This window comes from Petaurus breviceps, unplaced genomic scaffold, assembly GCF_028583685.1.
Source record: "Petaurus breviceps papuanus isolate PSGF00001 unplaced genomic scaffold, PetGlider_PUasm1.0 225, whole genome shotgun sequence".
NCBI classification, from domain to species: domain Eukaryota; kingdom Metazoa; phylum Chordata; class Mammalia; order Diprotodontia; family Petauridae; genus Petaurus; species Petaurus breviceps.
Window position 1 is genome coordinate 19,974,659 of NW_027185889.1, and position 22,911 is coordinate 19,997,569.

At 40.6% G+C, this 22,911-nt stretch overlaps 1 protein-coding gene across 1 annotated transcript in view; it reads right to left on the reverse strand.

The window, feature by feature from the left end:
• The window catches only part of ANKS1B (ankyrin repeat and sterile alpha motif domain containing 1B), a 1,399,804-nt gene that overhangs the window by 337,643 nt on the left and 1,039,250 nt on the right, over window positions 1-22,911 (reverse strand). Inside the window, exon 17 of the mRNA XM_069095213.1 lies at window positions 14,277-14,429. Within this exon, the coding sequence (XP_068951314.1) occupies window positions 14,277-14,429 (153 nt within the window). The remainder of the gene's footprint in view (window positions 1-14,276; window positions 14,430-22,911) is intronic.

Consider the following 22,911-nt stretch of genomic DNA (forward strand, 5'->3'; position numbering starts at 1 on the left):
ACAGACTCTAGATTCTTTTACTTATATTTGATATCCTGGGCCATCATTTATAAAGTATATAAAAAACCTGATTTGTTCAGTTTAAAAGTCCTACTATTCATGCCTGACTCAATAGACTTTTTTCTTCTATTTGATTCTTCTTCTCTGTAAGCAGTTGGCTGTCCTGAAATTTACAACCAAGGTGTGTAAAGAAATGCTCCACCAAAGATTTTTCCTGTTATGGAATGTTGATTATATTCATCTTTTTCTTTTTTTTGGAGGAGGGGGCAGGAGTCCAATTAGAGGCATTTAGGTGAGATTATGGGTAGAGTACTCGATTTGGAGCAAGGAAGACCTGAGTCCAAATCTAGAATCCAGTTTTTGTTAGTTGTATAATATCTAGCAAGTTACTTAAGCATTGTCTTCCTTAGATTCCCTATTTGCAAAATGGGAGTCATAAGATCATCCTCTTACCCTCTTCCTGAGGTTACTGTGAGGATAAAATAACATTTGTAAAGTTTTTGGTACAGTGGTTGTCATATAAATATGGCCACCAGTGGATAGACTGCCATTTCCATCTCCAGCTCATTTTACAGATAAGGAAACTGAGGCAAAGAGGGACAAGTGACTTGCCCAGGGTCACACAGCTAATAAGTGTCTGAGGCCAGTTTTGAACTCATGAAGATGAGTCTTTCTGATTCCAGGAACTTCCTTCTTTTATAGATGAGAAAAGGTAGTCACAAACAGACTTGTCCATGATCAGAGAGCTAGGTAAGGGTTAAGAATCAGTATCTGAACCTGTTTTCCTTGTCCTGACTTTTTTTGTTATAACCACACCAAGCTGTCTGATCATTATTATCAACCCAACTTGAATTCTTTTCTTCAATGATGGGAAAAATCTATGTGGGATGAGATTTAAAATTGTTCTCCTATCCCATACTTCAAGAAGATTAATCTTAATTTCTTCCTCTAATAAGGTTTTTAACCTCGATCTGTAAATTTGTTTAAAATTTTTTTGATAACTATTTAAATAAAAGTTACAATCCTAAGTACATTATTTTATGCATTTGAAGTCATGATGCTGGGCTGCTAGGTGGCACAGTGAATAGAGCACCAGCCCTGGAGTCAGGAAGACCTGAGTTCAAATCTGGCCTCAGACACTTAACACAAAAGCTAGCTGTGTGACCTTGGGCAAGTCACTTAACCCCAATTGCCCTCCAAAAAAAGCATAAAAAACCAAAACCAAAACTAAAGTCACAATGCTGAGAAGGGGTCAAGAGGCTTCATCCAGATTGCCAAAGGGGTCCACGGCCCAAAGAAGGTTGAGAACACCTGCCTAGGATAACCTCACCCACATTCTGCACTGATCTTGATTCTTCTGTCTCATTTGCTTTCCTGTAAGAGTAAAGCTATTTATGTGACCCCTTCGATTTAGCACAAAATCAAGGAGGCAGACTTAAATCTCTGTGTACTCTGGCATTTTGATATTAAAAGTGAAGAAAAACAGAGCCTTATCATTTTTCTTCTTATTATTTAAAACAAAACCCTCATTTTTCACATTAAATTGAAAACAAAACTATATACAATGAGGAATCATTCTTCAGGGTAGCATTGGGTTTATTTAAGGTGATAGCTCAGGCAGAAAAATTTCATGTGAAATATTAATTGTAGTATTCAAACTGATTGTGAGTTACTTTAAAAAATTTCTCTTGTAACTCAATTCAACAAGCATTTTGTAAGCTTCCAAAAAGTTCCAAGAGCTGGGAATACAAGGACAAATCCAAAACTTTCTCTGTCCTCAAGGAGTATATAGTCTATGGGGAAGTGGGGAGTAGTTGTGAAGCATCCATATAGATAAGTAAATAGGTAGTAATTTCAGAAAGGAGAGGATACTATATGGGGGATAGGAAGGGTGTGGAAGAGGAGAAGTTATAGTAAAAAAGTTTCACCTGGTTTGAGTCTTTAAGTTTAAGATTCCAAAGGGAAAGGGAGCTGAGACACTATTTCTGGCACACATGGCAATCTTTGTAAAGGTGCAGAGGTTGGAGATGGAATGTTAAATTTTCAGGAACAGCAAAGTACAGTAGTTTGACTGGAATGGATGGTGAATGAATCAGGAAAAAGTTTTCCTGGAAAAATTAGCAGGAACCACACTGCTCAGTTAAGCCATTCATATTTTATGCCATTGAGGGTTCTTGAGCATTGGAGCAGCATCATTTGACCTAAATTTTAGGAAGACTATTTTGCAGCTATAAGAAGCATCTACTGCAAAGGGGAGAGCCTGGGAGCACATTATGGCGATCATAATTAGAAGCAGTTGTGGAAAGGTCTAGCTTGACTTCCTTGAAGGACAAGCATTGAATTCGACACCAAATTCAGTCAAGTAGAGTAAGTTTCCAAAATATTGCTGGTAGTTTTGTATGATTTCCTGGTTCACATTCATGTCAGAATAACATACTGCCATGTCTTAGGGAAATATTCTTAGTGGTAGAGAAGTCAGGGTCCTAGAATCAGTGAATCTAGGGTGTTTCTGGGGCTTGGTAAATGCTTTTATTTTTATTTTTGCTTTTTGGAGGGCAATTGGGGTCAAGTGACTTGTCCAAAGTCACAGGGCTAGTTTTTTGTGTTAAGTGTCTGAGGCTGGATTTGATCTCAGGTCTTCCTAACTCCAGGGCCAGTGCTCTATTCACTGCGCCACCACCTGCCCCCAGAGTAAATGCTTTTAGAGGATGAAGCAGAACCATAACTACGGATTTTTATTACTGGGCCAAGTACTACAAGCTATGCTCAAGGCAAGTGACTAGAACAGATTCTTCATGGGAGGGGCAAGGGGGTAAATCACCCCCATCAGGGGGACAGAAATCCCAGGACTCCAAGTCTGCTATCTGGTAGATGCTAAGTGCTATTGTTTCTTTGGTGAAGGGTCACAAGAGTGGTCAATGCCTTCTGAGGTCCTAACCTGGGAAAGGAAACTAGTCCCTTGCCTCACTGATGACTGTGGCATTGGGTCAACATTGAATACCAATGGCTAGAGTCAAGGGGACTTAGGTGCAAATCCTATCTCTGATGCTTACTACTTCTGTGACCACAGATGGGTCACTTGGAACTCAGTTTATCCATCTGTAAATTGAGAGGATTGGACTAGCTTGTCTCTGAGGTCTCTTCCAGCTCAACATCTATGGACCATTGTGTGGCATCATTGATAGATTACTATAACTGGAGATGGGGAAGATCAAGGGTTCAAATTCAGCTTCAAACATTTCCTTTCTGAAGCCTCAGTTTTCGGATCTTTGTAAAGGGGATGGTACTAGCACTGACTTCCCAAGTGCAGAAAGTGCTTTGTTAACTTGAAGCACTCTATCAGTTTCAGCTATAAACTGCCCTTGTAAGGTTCTTCAGTAGAGATCACCCCCGCCCTATCATGTCACTACTCTCTGCTCATGTAATCTTTAGATTTACATGGATTGATAGATAAAGCATTAAATAGCAAGGGCATACTACGTGATTACGCTTTTCTGGGTACATAAGCTATTGGCTATGGGAGACTGTGCTATAGGAAATTAGACTAACAGAGGGAAGAGAGAAAAGATATTTGTTGTAGTTGAGAGAGCACTGGAGTTAGGAAGACAAGGGTTTGAAGCCTGCCTTAGACACTTCAGAGTTGTGGGAGCCTGGGCAAGTCACCTTGTTGAAGTCTCAGTTTTTTTGATAGTAAAATGGGGATAATAACATCACCTACCTCACAGGATAATCATGAGGGTCAAATTAGAGGGTTTTTCATATCTCTGATCATTAAACAAATATCAGGTAAACAACTTTAAATAAATAAAATTTTAAATAAATATTATTATGCCAGAAAAAAGAAGAGAGATTTAAATACATGTTGTCAGGGGCATCTAACTAATCTCCTCCCTCCACAGATGATAACTTACTTTAATCATTATTTTTTTTAAGCAATTGGGCTTAAGTAACTTGCTCAAGGTTACATGGCCAGGTATTTCTGGGTGGGTACTAAGTGTCTGAGCCCAGATTCGATCCCAGGTCATCCCGACTCTGGGGCCGGTGCTCTTACTCGCTGTGCTACCTGGCCTCCCCTTAATCATTCCTTTTAATAAAATCACAGGCTTTCACCATTCTAAGAAATGAGACAGCAACAAGTTTGGTCACCAAAATGTGTAAACCACTTAATTTTTTATCCTGATAAATTCATTTAACTCTATGTTCACTTAAAGACATTTTAGTTACCTATTGGCTCCCATGAATCTATTGGGTCTTCTTTCCCAGTGAGGAAAAACAACACTAAATTTATGAAATATAAAACAAATAACTTTGTCTTGCTGGGCCTCAGTTTCCTATGTGAAAACAATGCTGAAATAGACAATCTCCATGGCTCTGGCAGGTCTAAGTCCCATACTCCTATGATCTAGACCAGTGGTATCAAACTGAAACTGAAATAGTGGCCACTAAACTGTATATCCTTTCACATGCTGGCTTAGTTTTAAAATGTAATAATATTACTTATATTTTGTTATAATTTTATAAATTTTATTAAATACTTTCAATTACATTTAATCTGATTTGAGTTATACTCAGGAGTGTTATAGCCCATGTTTGACCTCTCTGTTCTAGACAACTGGAACATTTCTATAGCCATTGCCACTGGATTAATTCCTTTGGGTAGTTATTATTATTTGGCATGAACCTATTCAATGGTAGGGTATGTATAGGGCAAAAATTTATTTTAATTTATTATTATATATGTATATTTATCTATTTAGTCATAAATCACATATTTATGAAATTCTATATATTATATTTTATATATTCTGTGGCTTTATTCTTTTTTTTTTTAAAGCAATCGGGGTTAAGTAACTTGCTCAAGGTTACACAGCCAGTTATTTCTGGGTGTGGTGCTGAGTATCTGAGCCCGGATTTGATCCAGGTCATCCCGACACTGGAGCCGGTGCTCTTACTCGCTGAGCCACCTGGCTGCCCCTAAGCAATTGGGGTTAAGTAACTTGCTCAAGGTTACACAGCCAGGTGTTTCTGGGTGGGTGCTAAGTGTCTGAGCCCGGGATTCGATCGCCCAGGATTCGATTTCCAGGTCTTCTCAACACTGGAGGTTTTATTCTTAATGAGTATGGTGCAGTGGAAATCAGCACTAGATTTAGAGACTGGAGACTTAGATTTAAACTCTACCTATTAAGTTTAGAGAGGTCCATCACCCTGTGGTTAGTCAGTCAGTCAATAAGTATTTATTAATTATTTACTATATGCCACACGTTATATTAAGTGCTGGTGGCTGGTTACATGGTGATGAACATTCTGGCCATGGCAATTCCTGAAGTTATACAGGCTCTGTCACTGCCTCAGTAGAGATACTGATATCAATATCAATGAATGCTGACAGAAAGCAAAACCTTTCTGTTATCTATGGGGGAAAAAACAAGAAAAGAAAAGACCAAGAAGGCTATTTTTATCCAAAGGTAAATGCCAATTCCTGGAAGCTATGTAAAGCAATTATTTTGTCCTTAAATGACTAATGCTTCTGGGAACTATAATATTATTCAGTATAATTATGTAGGATTATAACCACTGCCCTAGTACCTGTTAAAGGTTAAGTTTATGGGAGATACAGACTCATTTGAAAACTTGAGCCTCCATTTTGTTTCCAGATCTGTAGAATGAAGCACAAACTGAACTGACAGTATATTGTGATGACTTAAGAGTCAGTGTTCTTAATCTTTTATGTGTCTTGGATCCCTTTGGTAGTTTGCTAAAGTCTATGGGCCCCTTTTAAGAACCATATTTATAAATACATAAAACAACATACACTAGATTGAAATAGTTATCAAAATATTAAGAAAAAAACCTCATTCATGGACCCTAGATTGAGAACCCCTGTTTTAACATGTAAAAGTTGGTCAATATCAGTGATCAGGTTTTGGAAATTTTAGGAAATGTCACATTGTTGAGTTGAATTGAAAGAATTTTACCTCCATTGGGCCAATTATCTTAAATTCAATTCTACTAAGGACCTCTCTCTTTAATTTCTTTTTTTTTTTTAAAGAAATTGGGGTTAAGTAGCTTGCTCAAGGTTACACAGCCAGTTATTTCTGGGTGTGGTGCTAAGTATCTGAGCCCGGATTCGATCCCCAGGTCATCCTGACACTGGGGCCAGTGCTCTTACTCGCTGAGCCACCTGGCCGCCCCTCTCTTTAATTTCATACCTTGAAAAGGCAAGTGTCAATAACCAGCCCATTGTTGTGGGCAGAGTAGTTGAGGGTTTAAAATTTATCTTGTAGGCAACTAGGTGGTGTAGTGGATAGTGTACTGGGCCTGGAGTTAGGAAGACTTTATCTTTCTGAGTTCAAATATGGCCTTCAACACTAGCTATGTGACTCTGGGCAAATCACTCAACCCTCTTTGACTCAGTTTCCTTATTTGTAAAATGAGCTAGAGAAGGAAAAGGAAAACCACTCCAGAATGTTTGCCAAGAAAACCCCAGATGGGGTCATGAAGAGTTGGACAGGACTCAACAACAATAACAACTACAATGAAAAATTATTTTGTAAACCTTCAGGGGCTTTCAGGATTTTGTGAAATAATGGATTGGAAGGGGAGGCATCTGTCAGAGCCCATGGGCAATTCCTCACGCTGGGGAGCAGCCACCTTAGTTGTGTCTCTGCCAGTTACTAAGGATAAAGCACTCATTTCCCCCTGTTGTAGGCAGACATGATGACTCTTTAAATATTGATGATGGCAATGTTATTTTTGTCTTCAGAAGACCTCCTCTCCTCTAAAACAGTCTTGGGAGACAGGCAGGGTGTGATTAGAATCATGGGTTTCAAAAAAACCAAGGTTCTGGGATCATAAGAGATATTAAGGATTACTGGGTCCAATCCCCTCATTTTACAGATGAGGAAACCAAGGCTCAAATAAATGAATGCTTTGCTCAGGGTCGTGCAGTTAATATGTGTCTGAGACAGAATTCAACCCTAGGTCTTCCTGTCATTAAACCTAGTGTTCCAGATAAGAAAACTGAAATTAAGAAGTATGACTTCTTGAAGGTCTATGTAGCCAATTAGTCACAAGCCCAAGGTCATTAAACTCGATGGCTTCTAAGACCCTGTCCAGTTCTTAACTCTAAAGTCCCATGCCCACAGATCTCTTTTTACCATCCCTTAGAGATTGTCGTGTTAGCCACAAAAGATGGGATTTTTCTAAGATTAAAACCAGAGGTTGTATACTGGAAACTCCCTTGATTTCTAAGTATGGATTTTGAATTTTTACTGGATATTTATTAATGAGAAATTAATTCATCGATCAATCAGCAAGCATTTATAAAGGCCCAGGCTAAGTGCCAGGTTCTGTTTGTTGAACAGACCCTCATTTTAACTATGTAGGACAGAACAGAAACTCAGGTTAAACAAACAGGAAAGAAAACACGCTCACAGAGCAATATTTCATAGAAAACTTCAATTCGTAAACATACATCTCTGGAGACTGGCTAATGGGAGATGCCTGTTTATCACCCCAGGGCTTTTACCCTGGCTGCTCCTAACCCATTCTGATAACACCTGATCCTACCTGGGATCTCATGCATAGGTCCTGCTTAGAGGGCACATCTTGATAACTCCTGCTTCAGTTCAGCAGCCAATCTCTTTCCTGGAATTTAAGCTGCAGCTTTCGCTTTAGACTCCCAAACTCTTAATTGTTCCTTTTCTGCCAGGGTCCTGACCCACCTTTTCTGAGCTAACCAAAGGGAAGGCATTGAGTTGCCTTTCAAGTTCTTTTGGCTGTAATAATAATAGTAATAAGAGGAATGTCATGTACATGACTTAAGGTTTATAAAGGAGCAGCCAAATGTCACAGTGCTTACAGTGCCTGGACCTGGAGTCAGGCAAATATGAGTTCAAATTTGGCCTCAGACTTTGATTAGCTGTTTGACCCTGGGAAAGTCACTTAACTGTTTGCCTCAGTTACCCAATTTGTAAAATTAACTGCAGAAGGAAATAGCAAACCTCTCCAGTGTCTTTGCAGTCTCTGAAATGGGGTCACAAAGAATCAGACATTACTAAAACTACTGAACAATAATAAGGTCACATAATCTCTGTCTGCCTCAGTTTCCTCAACTATAAAATTGGTATCATAATAGTACTTAATTCCTAGAATTGTTGTTAGGATACAATTAATAACATTTATAAGGCACTTAGCACAGTACCTAGAACATAACAAACATTATGTAAATATTATCATCACTTAGCCTCTCTCCATCTCAGTTTCCTCATCTGTAAAATAAGAAAAATAATAGCATCTACTTCCCAGAGTTACTGTGATGATAAAATGAGTGAAGGTACTTTGCAGACCTTAAAGTGGTATATAAATGTTAGTTGGTATTGCTATTGAAATGGACATTGCAGCAGGATTCAGAGGCAAAGGATTGGGGTTCAAATCCTAGCACTGTTGCTTTCTACTTGTGTTAGGGTGTAGGGTTGGATCTGTGATTTCTCTGGTCCAGGGAACTCCCAGGTGAGGAAACTCTTCCCATCCAAGCAGATCAGAATCTTAGCCCTCTGCATGGAACACTGAGAGACAGTGCCAGGTCTTTCCATCTTCCAGACCTGTTCTTTATCCACTACTACTACTACCTCCTTGGGAAAATCACTTCAATTCCAGCCTCAGTTTCCCTATTTTTACAATGATGCGGTTGGAGCAAACAAACTCTCTGATCCCTTTTAGTTCTTAATATTGGATATTCTCCTTGGGTCCACTTTTGCATAAAGTAATATTTCTATGTTTGGGATGGAAGATTTCCAGGTGAGCCTCCCCAAATCAGAAGAGACTTACAGTTTTGCCTCTCCTGTCATTCTTCTTCCTTCCACTCCTTTCCCTCTCCTCTCTCCTTCTTGTCCCTCCATCTCCCCATCTTCTATCTCCCTCTTCCCTATCCACCTTTGTCTTCCTTTCTCACTGATCTTATTTCCCTTCCTTTCCTCCTCCTTTCCTCTTTTCTTCCCTCTCCCCATCTTCCTCTTCCTCCTCACTCCTCCCTCTCTGGCTCTGGCTTTCTGTTTCTCTTTCTCTCTCCTCCAATTTCCCTTCTCCCTCTCTCTTTCTCTCAGGCAAGGAGTATACTTGACTTCATCTACATACAATATTTGTTTACTTAATTAACTGCCACTTAGCTGTTTTTCTTAAGGAAAGGCTTCTGCCTTGCTCTCGAGTAGTGCCAGAAGAGATTTTTTTCATCAGCCCCAAGGCTTCTACACCACACCAGAAGAAGGAACAGACAATTCACTGGTTTCATTACCCTGGGAGCTTAAAGAAAGCCACTTTTAATAGAAACAAAACTGAACACTACTTGACACAGCTGTAAGGAACATATGGAACTCATTACCCCTGGAGTGTAGAGAAGTGGAAAATATAAAAAGGCTCAAAAGGCCTTAAATTTATGGAGGGACTGATCAGTAATGCAGACCCTCTGAGAATATTAACATGGGATCAGAGTTTCAGAGCTGGAAGGTTCCTCATAGGCCTTCCAGCCCAACTTTACCCACAGCTTCCCCATTCTAGGGATAGGGAAACTGAGGGCAAAGGGGGACATATAAGTTGCCCAAGATTACAGGTTATAAGTGATAAAGCTGGGATTTAAAGTCAGGTACTTTCATTCTAAGTTCCAAAAACATTCTTAGGGATGAGATCACATCACAATGGCAGAGAATGGAGTTGAACCCCGGACCTCAGTGTATTCCCTACTCAGAGATATCAGACGCACAAATATGCCTATAAATAGAATGGAATTAGATTTCTTTTCCCACAACATAAGGCCACTTCCCAGTCCCAAGGTTCCAACTTTCAACAAATACATAGTTAGCAGATAGATGGAAGAAAGATAGATGCCTCTCTCTTCCTTCCTCATCCTTCTTTCCTTCTTCATCTTTTCTTCCTTCCTTCCTTCCCCTCCCTACTTTCCTTTGCTCCCTCCCTTCTTTCATCCTTCCTTCCTCCCTCCTTCACCTTTCTTCCTCTCTCACTCTTTGCCTTCTATATGATGAGAGACAGCATGTTATAGTGAAAGAAGTCCTAAGCACACTATAAAAAGACATGAACTCAGGGTTGATCTCTGCTGCTTCCTTAAATGCATAACCTTGAGCAAGTCACTTACCCTCTCTGTAAAATTTCCCCATTTGTAACAGGAAGGGCTGGGATGAGATAATATCCATGGTTCATTCTAGCACCAAACCCAATGTTTTTCCAAGTATTTGAGATCTAAATTCCCTTCTCATTCTCAGAAATTAAGAGTTTGTGAGAAATGGCTCTGATACTTTCTGACCGCAGAAAAGTCATTTTCTACTTGGACCAATCAAAACCTCTCTGAGCGCATCTGTAAAAAGGGCACATTTGAGTTTAAGTAGGGTGAGTCCTCAAGGCGCTGAAATTTGGAGGTGCCGGCATGACTTGAAATCTCTCAGCACTGCAGAAACAACTGAGTTCAGCACTTAGCTATCAAGACTAAGTAATCAGAACAGCAAGTTGCTATTCAATCCAATTCAGCAAACATTTATTAAGTGCCTACTATGTGCCAGGTACTGGGATAAACCCTGGTGATACAGAAAGAGACAAAAGCCCCTCAAGGAGCTTGCAGTCTAATCTAATGATGCCATCTTACTGGACAGCATGCTGGTGGCTGCACCCTAGCTGAGTTCATTCCTAGTTGGCCAGTTTTCTCTTCCCCCTTCATTTTCCTTAGCAGCTTTTGAGGGTATTTTTCATTCCACTTGCCCTGAGTTTTGTTTTAGTTGTCTCGGTATCTCTCAGTGCCCCCAGCCAACTCTCGAAAACTGTTATTTACAGAGAGGGCACTAATTTGCATCATTGGAGTGAACTTCCACACTGGAAGTTCTCCACCCCAGTTGGGTATTGTCCACCACACACATGCATCCACACCAAGTGCACATAGACCCAGTATATACAGATGTTGTTGGCTGGTAGTAAAGTCTGTTACAGTAATATGGGAAATAAGCCTCCAAGTCCTTGGCCCATGGGGCACTGTCTCATGAACTGTGCTGTCCAATGCAAGTGCATCACACTTCTTTCTCCTCCCTCCATCCCTCTACCCACCCATATAGGAATAGGTATGGGGAAGAGAAAAAGGGAATCCTCAAGCGGGCTCAAGTCTCTCAGTTTTTTTTTCTTCCAACACAAGACAGCCTTAGTAACAGTTTTAGAATCCCAGCTAGAACCTGGAAGATTCCTAGGCTCACTGCTCTCAGCATCCAGGCAACTCTCCCTAAAGATGGTCAGGGAAAACAGATTATAGGACTGCTGCTTCTCCCACCCCCCGTTGCTGTGGTGGCTGTTCAGTCATTTTAGTTGTGTCTGACTTTTCATGACTTCATTTGGGGTTTTCTCGGCAAAGATACTAGATTTGTTTGCCATTTCCTTCTCCAGCTCATTTTGCAGGTGAGGAAACTGAGGCAAACAGGGTTAAGTGACTTGCCCAGGGTCACACAGCTAGCAAGTGTCTGAGGCCAGATTTGAACTCAGAAAGATGAGCCTTTCAGACTCAGGCCCAGTACTGTATCTACCGAGCCATCTAATTGCCCAGAATTTGTGCACGCACGCAGGTCCCACAAACTACCAACTGAGGCATCTGGAGTCTGTTGGTAGCTGTATTATATTAAATCCTATGGTAACAGTACACAGCATGGTGGTGGGTTTTACTCTGTTCTATTCCAGAACATCAGGGATCACAGCACAACTTTGCAAAGCATGAGTGACTCTAAACATGTCTGTCCTTCAGTGGGGAACCCTGTTCTTGAGAAGCTGCTGGATGGAAAGATGAGACACACGGCATATTTGCACCACTGACTGAATGGGAGCTAAGTTTTAGAGCATATTTGCATGTATCACGTAAGCTCCCCTATAACAGATGGTCGTGAATATACAAGGGCAACCAGCTCCAAGTTCCCAGTGGAGAACTAGGATTCCCGCCAGGGGCAAGCCAAATAAAATAATGTAAAATAAAATAAAAATTTTAAATACAGTCTGGCTAAAAACACATTTTATTTTCTCCGATTGCTACTCCAACCTCTCCAGAAGATAGCTAAATGACCTTCAGGCAGAGAGGGAGGTTCCCAGGAACTCACAGCTTTTATGGGAAGAGAAAGGAACTGAATGTAAGGAATAGTTCCTGACATCATGGCAGCAAATGAGATAAAACACCAAGATTTGTGTTTAAGTGGCTCTCCATAAAAGGGTAATTTTAATCAGATTTTCCAGGACAGACATTACTCCTAGACTAGACATTATTTTCAGCCTTTGAAAAAATTAGCCAGTAATAATATGTATTATTCAACAATATTTTCCTATTTGACATTTGGGATAGCTAATGACATCAGAAAGGGATGCTATGGCTTTATGAGAGAAATTGACTTTAATGGTAGCATAGACCACTTGTGGCCAATTTGGGGAAATTATCATCTTTCTCTCAAAGTTGATGAAGGCCTCTTTTCATTCATCAGTATAGAAACATCCAAATCAGCCAAGTTTTTCTCTAAAAGTTAATGTTTGCTGTCTTCCTGATTCCCTGTGGGGTTATAAAATCTTTAAGATGAAGGAAACTTTGAGGTTATGTAGTCCAATCTCTATTTTATCCATCCAGTCTCTATTTGAAGACCTCTAGAGAAAGGGAGCTCACTATCTCTTACAGAGACCCACTGCATTCTGAGGATGACATTGTTAAGAAAATACTCCTTTAATTGGGCAGAATCCTGGCTCCTTGAAATACTCATACAGGGTGAAGCGGATTAGGCATAATTTCTCTTCCATAAATGGCTGAAACTAGACATATGGTTTCATCAGTATAGAGAACTCCCAGATAAGGAAATTCCTAGTAACATGCTTTGCAACCTAAAGTCTTAGAGAGTTGTTTGGGCCACCAGAGGTCAAGTGACTTGCTCAGTCATACAAATACTATATGTCAGAGGCAGGACTTCCTGATGTGGAAACTGGCTCTCTGTTCACTAAGTTCACACCACCTCTGGATCTTTCCTAGCTAGCCATCCAAATCTTGGAAACTAGCATTCATGTCTTCTCCATGTTAAACATGCCCCTGTTCCTCTGACAGATACTGAGAGGAAGCTTTGTATAACTGAACTTTAAAAATAACTGTCACAATGCTAAATCCAAAATCTCAATTTTGTTTGGATGTCCTCATTTTCTGGGAAGAACCAGGGCTGAATGGAAAGATGACTAGATAGCTGGCTTTGGAATAAAGACGGTCTAGGGCTCAAGACTTGCCTCTTGACATGATGGCTGGGTGACTGTAGACAAATCATTTAACATCTTGGTGCCTTTATGACTATAAGAGGTATAACAGAAGCCAATCTACATTGATAGAGGAATTTTCCTCACTGAGAGTTCCCCAAAGAAATTGCAGGTGTCTGTCCTACCTTCCTATGTGTTTTTATGTCCCTAGAAATAGAGTACTTGAGCTACAGAAAACAAACAAACAAAAAAACTAAAAGGGGAGGAATACTACTATTTTCATTCAATTCAGTTACTTTGGTAGATCTACTGACATTTAATTGATCTTGGCTTATCCACTAGTTTGAATGCTATGTCAGGGGATGTTAACCAGCTTTTCAATATAGATGAACAAATGTTTATGCACAAAAGGAAAAAAAATAATAGAGATAAGACACCACTTTCTGGAAACGACATCTCATGTAGCATCTTATTAAAGAGCAATGAGGCCCATCCCTTTTCCCAAACATGCCAGTTTTGATATGTGACTAATGAAACATAAAGACCATATTAATCTCTTGAATGGTAGCTTTCACCTTAGTTAAGAGAACCAAGAATCAAAATACAAGCCTGTATTTTATAATAATGATACCATCACATTTGTCAGAATGGCTCTTTTAATGACCATGGGGTAGGCCAAAGTAATTTCCTTACATGGGGAATTCCATGATTTTTGGATTGTTTCTTTATGTAGTATAACCATCCCTTAAGAATCCCCTATCTCCTAAGAGTCCCCCTCTTTCTCTAACTTGCAACATTTAGTTTATGATGTCAAAACCCATGCTATAAGGGTTATGAAAGGATAAGAAAATGAGGGGTATGAGAGGAAGAAAGGTTTAAGTCCATACAAAGAGAAAGCAGGTATGCACAAAACTCTGTTCAGATGTCCATAGGAGTCATAAAGAACATACAAATCAATATTCTAAAGTAGGCATTCCATCCATCATGGATTGCATGGTGGAGGGGCCATTTGGTGATTGACTTACATTAATTAGCTCCACCTCCCAGATTTTTTTCAACAGGTCCATGGATGTGTAGCCGTTAATGAGGAAAGATTTGGTGTAGTCGCCCAGTTCAATGGAGTCCAGCCACTCTGCCACAGAGGTGGGATGGTAGCCATCATGGCCAATGGGCCTCATCTGGAATGAAATTTTTAAAAATACAGTTAATGTTAACTTTAACTGACAGTTTTGTGTTCTCACAATGGGATGTGTGCTGCAATTTGAAAATGCATTTGATTTGAGCACCAGATCTTTCTGGGGAGAAGAATTAGGATGCAAACAGGGATACGTATGTATAGCTTTTTGAGAATTTATTCCTATTAATGGTATTAAGCAAAATTGTTAATAATTTTCAAGCTGAATTCATTTCCAAAGAAATGCATTTGAAGATTTCCAATTCAATTTCTAAATTTACCCATTCTCTTCTCTCCTCTCCTCTCCTCTCCTCTCCTCTTCTCTCCTCTCCTCCCCTCCTCTTCTTTTTTCTCTTCTCTTCTGTTCTATCTCTCTCTGTTTCTCTCTCTGTCTCTCTGTCTGTCTCTGTCTCTCTGTCTGTCTCTCTCCCCTCCATTTGAAAGCACTAATTCTGTCAAAAATATCTGCTGGGGAAGTTCTTGGCAAATTGTAAGGAGAAACTTTAGAATCTAATCTCATGTTTGGAAAAGGTCTTAGCAGATCTGAGTTTGAATCCTTGCTTTACCACATTCTACCTGTGACCTTGGACAGGTCATTGCATCTCAATGGGCCTCAGTTTGCTCATCTGTAAAATAAGTCATCTTATCATCACACATCCAAAGGGCCTTGAAAGTCTCTTTCAGCTATGAATTGATGGCCTTATGATGCTATGATTAGGTGACTTCTACGATTCTTTCCAACTCTTGATCCATGATGCTGAATGTTTGTGAATTGGTTTCAATGCCATTTGGAGGGCAAAGGACTTTTGTTTCCAAAAGTAGGTGTCATTGCCTGGCTCCACAAAATGGAAATGTTCTATAAAACATGAGTTTTAAAAGGGATACACACACACACATATTTGTGTGAGTGACTCAAGTAGAGTGGCCAGTGTGAGCTTGCCGAAGCAACAACATGCTTCTAAGACAAGGCCCGTAGAAAAGACTGATGAGGGTTCTAAGACATTGTGTTCTGCAGACACTCTGCGGTATGTCAGACATTAATATAGAGCGCACTGGCAGACAGCCTCCCATTTTTTGTCAGCTATATACAGAACATTTTTTACTTTCCGAGAACAAAGAAGTGTGACAGCAACATAATGCTTCTGAGCTTAAATTGGAGTGAGAAAGCAATTGAAGCCAGAGAAACTTCTGAGCTCAACATTTTGTGGGAATTATCCTTTAAACCTGATTCGAGGATTAATTTGAATTTGTGTTTGGGGAAATTGGTCTATTTTCAGGATGTGAGAGATTTTATCACTTCAGTTACTGGGGAGGGCAGTTACCAGCTCATCACCTTTTAACAAGAGTCCTTCTGTGAGATTTCCCCAGACTAGGCAAACTGAGTCATGAGGTCCTTCTTCTTGGGGATTCACATATACAAACATAATTACTTTGATTTGCAGAGTGGCATAATTTACATGGCCATATGCAATCATTTTATGTTGAAAGAGGTTCTAGAAATAGTTATGAGGGCTGTAAAATGTATGTATCTGGAAGGAGTGGCAGTAGGGTGGGGAAGGGGTGGTGCCTTCTAATTGGCATGCTAGGCCTTCCCAAAGGCCCAGTATGGTTATATCCCTGATCTTTCTGAATATCAAGAGATTAGTATGAATACAGATGTATGCTAGTAAATATTTAACACCCAGTCCCCCCCATTTACTCATGATACACTTTTAAGTTCAACCTGAATTATTAACATTTCTCTATCACTTCTTAAATCCAGAATATTAACAAAACAGTAAATTAAACCCTGACATATAACATTTGCTGATTTCCAAAGTGTAAACATTCACATTGAAAATTTAACAATCAACTCTCGAGCTAGTTTGAGCTGGTTGGGTATGAGAAATCCATATTTTCTGTATTCATTTGTCATTATTTGACATTCTTACTCCTTGCTTTTCTCTGCTCTTCCTTCCTCTTAGGGTTTCTTTTTTCCTATCTTTTAAAAAAATTTTGCTTTTCTTCTTTTCTCCTGTTCCAATCTTCCTACTGATTTCCACCTACATATAATGCTTTCAAAATGCTCATTGTTTTAAAGGTGCAGTGGAGCCCTTTGTTCATGCTGGATTTTCAGCTACATTTTTCATAAATATTTTGTAAGTGTTCTTATGATTTATTACGTAACCACCGCCAAAGAGCAGACAAAACTCTGCAGTACTCAGCACCTTCTTTAGAGGTGGAGAGCTTTATTACAGCAAACACCACATCTGTCATCTTCCTTCAAGCCCATGAGTGCAAGTCACAATCCATTCACGCTTGCTCATCCTTCATGATTCTTGTCCATGTCTTAAAAAACGACTAGGAAAATTAACCCAAAAGTTCTCGAGGACTTCTGAGTCTTTTAATGTTTTGTGGACACCAAGGCAGTATTTGGACTACCTTAGTTCTCATTACATCAATGGTCTACCTTCTACAACATCTAAGGTTCATGAACTTGTTATTTTAATATTCTGACAACTGTATTTCAATGTAATTGATAGTCCCGTGCATTTATTTTACACATTTAAGAATTTTTTTTGAGAAGGGCTCCATAGGCTGTACCAGACTGTCCAAGGGGTCCATGACACAAAAAAGGTTAAGAACTCCATGTTCTAGACCCTTCCCCCTTTGGCCCACTTTCTTTTTTTCTTTTCTTTTCTTTTTTTTTTAAAGCAATTGGGGTTAAGTAACTTGCTCAAGGTTACACGGCCAGTTATTTCTGGGTGTGGTGCTAAGTATCTGAGCCTGGATTCGATCCCCAGGTCATCCTGACACTGGGGCTGGTGCTCTTACACGCTGAGCCACCTGGCCACCCCAAAGCACAGGAAGGCTGGGATGAAGGTTTTCCTTGGCTTCTCCTCCTGACTTACATACCATTTCTTTTCTTTTTTTTTTTTTTAAAGCAATCGGGGTTAAGTAACTTGCTCAAGGTTACATGGAGTTATTTCTGGGTGTGGTGCTAAGTATCTGAGCCCGGATTTGATCCCCAGGTCATCCTGACACTGGGGCTGGTGCTCTTACTCACTGAACTACCTGGCCGCCCCTAAGCACTTGGGGTTAAGTAACTTGTTCAAGGTTACACAGCCAGGTGTTTCTGGGTGGGTGCTAAGTGTCTGAGCCCAGATTCAATCCCCAGGTCATCCCAACACTGGAGCCGGTGCTTACTTGCTGTGCTACCTGGCCGCCTGGCCCACTTTCTATGCACTCACCCTGGGCCATGTCAAAAGAGATTGGGTTAACAATCCACACAGAAAAAGTCAAATGGATGAAAAATAGCTTTTGTTCAAAAAAATGACCAGCCACTGGATGACTTATCTATCTCTTAGGTTAGTGATATTTTGGTGTGTAATTACATGTACATGTTATTTTTACCGAATAGAATATATGCTCTTGAGGGCAGGTCTATTTTATTCTTGCCTTTGTGTCTTGACTTTGCACAGAGCCTGTCACTTATCTACCACCAAAGATGAAAATTGGAGAATTATCAAAGACTGGAACTGGTGTTTAAAGTCATGTAGTGTTCACTCTTCCCCTCCATCATGAGCCTACTCATGTTGTCTAACTGCAAGGATCACACACATGGCACTGTAGAATTGACAACAGTCTTTGTTTATCTTAAATCTGTTTGTTTTGTTTGACATTTAAAGCCCCTCACAATCTGGCTGCAGGATACCTTTCTAGGCTGATTACATATTTCTCTATGTCATGCATCCTATGTTCTTGCCAAACTGGTCTCCTTGCTATTTTCTGTATTGCTATCCCATCTCCCACAATTCTTTTCTTCACCAGGCTAAACATTCCTATTGCCTTTAATATGGCATGATTTTAAAGCCCTTCTTTATCCTGGTTATCTTCCCTGGGACACTGAAGCTTGTCAATCTCTTTCCTAAAATGTGGTAACCAGAGCTGAACACAGCACTACAGATGTGGGTGGACTGTGACAGAATGCAAGGGGTCTAGAGCCTCCCTGTTTTAAATCCCATGCCTCTCCTAAATTAAATTAGGGTGGTTTTGTTTTTGGCCACTATATCCCATCATTGACTCTGAATTACAGTTTACTAAACCCTCTAGTTTATACAAACTGCTATACAAAGATGAAATATTTGTAAAACAGTTGACAACTTTTATAACACTATATGATATTATAGTTATTATCATCTAAACCTATGTTTGAATCCCACCTCTGACACTTACTGGCTGTATGATGCTGGCCAAGTCTCTTTTCTCAGGACCTGAGTTTTCTCATTTGCAAAATGGGGGAATGACTCTTTTAGATCAAAATCTATGGTCTTATGATCCTATGATCACTCTTCCTCCACCTTGCCCTTGTGGAGTTGATTTTTTTTAAACACACGTATAAGATATATTTATGCCTTATAAATTTCATGTTATTAGATGTTGACACTATTTTTACTGATATCATTGAGAACTTGTGCTTAGGATATTGCTAGTGCTAAAAGGAGGAGAAAGAGTATTTTGTGTCATCCTGGCCATCTTCTGTAAAGCTCAGGTTGACTTTATAGTAATAGCAGGTCTGAGAGGCTAAAGGATCTGAAAGCAGATCCTTGGAGCTTTCATCCCATTAGAGATGAACTAGAGGAGAAGAGGACCTTAGGCAGAGACAGAGGCCTGTACAAGCAGCAGAAGATGCAGGGCAAGGCTTTTCTTCCAAGTTTTACAGCTCAGTACTGACAAGCGGCCCATAGCTGGAATATTCTTTTTTTTTTTTAAGCAATTGGGGCTAAGTAACTTGCTCAAGGTTACACGGCCAGTTATTTCTGGGTGTGGTGCTAAGTATCTGAGCCTGGATTCGATCCCCAGGTCATCCCGACATTGGGGCCATTGCTCTTACTCTCTGAGCCACCTGGCCGCCCCTAAGCAATTGGGATTAAGTAACTTGCTCAAGGTTACATGGCCAGTTATTTCTGGGTGTGGTGCTAAGTGTCAGAGCCCGGATTTGATCCCCAGGTCATCCCGACACTGAGGCCGGTGCTCTTACTTGCTGTGCTACCTGGCTGCCCCCTGGAATATTCTTTAAGTGAACCCAGTGATGTACAGTTTGCTTGGCAGGTGACAATTCAGTGACTATTTGGGAAGAAGGGACTTTTGTAGTCATATAAATATGCTGCTTGGCTTTGCTTGTTCAGCAATGGCCTCCATAACTCTAGTGGGTACCAATTCCCTCGAAGATCAAATGGAAAATTCTGTTGGGCATTTAAAACGCTTCCCAACCTGGTCCTTTTTGCATTTCTGGTCTTATACTTCCCTCTCTTTCACATAAACTATCACACAAGACTCTTCAAGACTTGGACAAGGCATCTCTTCAGGCTTTTCTCAGAATTTCCCTTGTCTCCTATGCCTAGGAGGCTTTTGCTCCTTAACACTTGCATTCATGGCTTCCCTTAAGCCTCAGCTGTTACTAAGAGGCCGCTTTTTTTGTCCCCCTCAAAGCCAGACCTTCTCTCTGAGGCTGCCTTCTATTTGACCTGTATTTATCTTGTTTATGCTTTCCTAGTTACCAATGGAGTGAAACAAGACTGTGTGCTTGCTCCCATGCCTTTTAGCATGATGTTTTCAGCCATGTTGTCAAATGCTTTCAAGGAGGATAACCATGGAATGAAGGTCAGCTACCACACTGATGGCAAATTCTTTAACCTGAAAAGGCTACAAGCCAAGACCAAAGTGGAGGGGTGATGGCACATGATTTGTTGGTTTTTTTTTTGCAGATGATTTTGCACTCAGTGCAGGCTTTGAAGCTGTGAGGCAACAGAATTTGCTGCTTGTGCTAATTTTGGCCTAACAATTAACATCAAGAAAACACAGGTGCTCCATCAGCCACCACCACACCATCCATATATGGAACCATTGGTTATAGCAAATAGAGAAGTTCTGAATGCTGTGGATAAGTTCAGTAACCTTGGTAGTGTACTTTTCAGGGATGTACACAATGATAATGAGGTTGATACATGCATTGCCAGAGCTAGGTCAGTGTTTGGGAGGCTCTGAAGGAAAGTATGGGAGAGAAGAGGTACTAGACCGACTACCAAACTGAAGGTCTATAGGGCTATGGTGCTGACCTCATTGTTGTGTGCCTGTGAAACCTGGACAGTCTAACAGCGCCATGCCAGGAAACTGAACCACTTCCATTTGAATTGTTTTGAAGATTCTGAAGATCACCTGGCAGGATAAGGTACCAGACACTAAAGTCCTTTCTTGAACTAAACTACCAAGCATTCAAACTCTGCTTCAGAGGGTACAACTCTGATGGGCTGGCCACATTGTTCCAATGCAAAATGTATATTTCAACAAAAAAGACTATTTTATGGAGAATGCACACAGGGCAAATGTTCATATGTTAGTCGGACCTAGTGGTACAATGACACTCTCAAGGTTTCTCTCTAGAGATTTAGAATTGTGTAACATGGGAGGCACTGGCACAGGACCATTCAGGGTGGTGTGCCCTCATCAGAGAAGGTGCTGTGCTCTATGAGCAAAGCAGACTTGAAACAGCTCAAAGGAAATACAGGATGGGCAAATTTAGAGCATCCACCCCAAATGTTCACTTGTACTATTTGTGCCCGACCTGTGGTAAAGCACTCTTAACTCTTACTGGTTTGATGAGTCACAGTTGGCACAATGAAACATGACTAGCACAGTGGGACTCTGAGAATGAAAGAGTTGTGCATTACTGCTTGTAGATTGCCTCCTTACTCACAATGTGAGCTCACGGAAGCAGGAGTTTTGTCTTGCTTTTCTTTGTACCCTCAGGACTTAGCTCAGTGCTCGGCACACAGCTGGTGCTTAAGAAATACAAGTTAACTTGACATGATTTATTCCAGGTTCTATGCGGACGGTGTAGTGGAACTGGAATCCAAAGACCCAGGCCTGAATTCTGGCCTGGTCTCCTGCTGGCTGTGTGACCTTGGATAAGTTGGTGAATCTTTCTGGGCTCCCACTGATTCAGATGTAAATGAAATATGTGGACTGAATGACTTTTAAGGTTACTTCTAGCTCTAAAAACAAGGATCTTCCAAGATGTCCACGTGATAGACAACGGTCGCCTGGTCCCAATAGCCCTATAGCAAGATTTTCAACAGTGAAGATTATGGGAAGTGACCTTTGGGAAAAGGTGGGATGGGAAGAAGATGAAGAAGGGATGCTGAAGAAGACCTTAAGGACAAGTCTGGAATACTGACTCTAGAGAGGAAATTTATCAATAATGACATTCTATAGTCATTCACCTCTCTGCTTCCCATCTTTTCCTTTTCTCTTTTATCTACTTTAGCAAAGCTGAATTAACATTCCTGAGAGATATCTGATCATCTCACTCTCTTGCTTAGAGATCTTCAGTGATGGGGGAGCGGCTAGGTGGCTCAGTGAGTAGAGCACTGGCCCTGGAGTCAGGAGTACCTGAGTTCAAATCCGGCCTCAGACACTTAACACAAAAACTAGCTGTATGACCTTGGGCAAGTCACTTAACCCCAACTGCCCTCCAAAAAGCAAAAAAAAATGCTTGTTGGGCGGCTAAGTGGTGCAATGAGTAAAGCACCAGCCCTGGAGTCAGGAGGACCCAAGTTCGGTTCCGGCCTCAGACACTTTACACCCCCCCACACACAAAAACTTAGCTGTGTAACCTTGGGCAAGTTACTTGACCCCAATTGCCCACCAGAAAGCAAAAAAAAAAAAGAGAGAGAGAGAGATCTTCAGTGATGCCTTTTTGCCTTTAGAATAAAACCTAAACTCCATAGCCTAGTTTCTAAAGGCCCTCCCCACCCCACAATCTGGTTTGAACTTAAACCTTCAAACTGGATTGCATATTAATCCCTTTCATGAGATAGTTGTGGTATACTGATTAGAAAGCTGGAAGATCTGGGTTCAAGTATCATCTCTGATAACTATTTTCTGTATGATCCTGGGCAGGTTATTTAACTTCTCATGGCTTTAGGGAGGTCTGTAAGGTCTATAGGGACCTCATTAGATGGTGAGGGCAGCTAGGTGGCATGGTGGATAGAACTCTGGTCTTGGAATCAGAAAGCCTCATCTTCATGAGTTCAAATATGACCTTTAGACATTTACTATCTCCACAAACCTGGGCACATCATTTAACCCCATTTGCCTCAATTTTTCATCTGTAAAATAGCTGGAGAAGGAAATGACAAACCACTGTAGCACCTTTGCAAGAAAACTCCAAAGGGGTCAGACAATGGACATGACCAAAACGACTCAACAACAACAACAAAATATAAGATGCAGAGAAGGCGTTAACATGAATTGGTAGAGGGGATTTTCTTACCTGGGGATTCCTTGTACTGATAAAATCACTAGTCCAGTCCAGATCCCTGTCTAACCCTATGTGAAATGCTATGGGAAATGAAAGGCTATTTGTCTCCTGCTCTCCTCAATCTAGCAGGGTAGGTTTCTGAATAGATACACAAGACTCATTGCACTTGAGGTCTAGGGGTTGG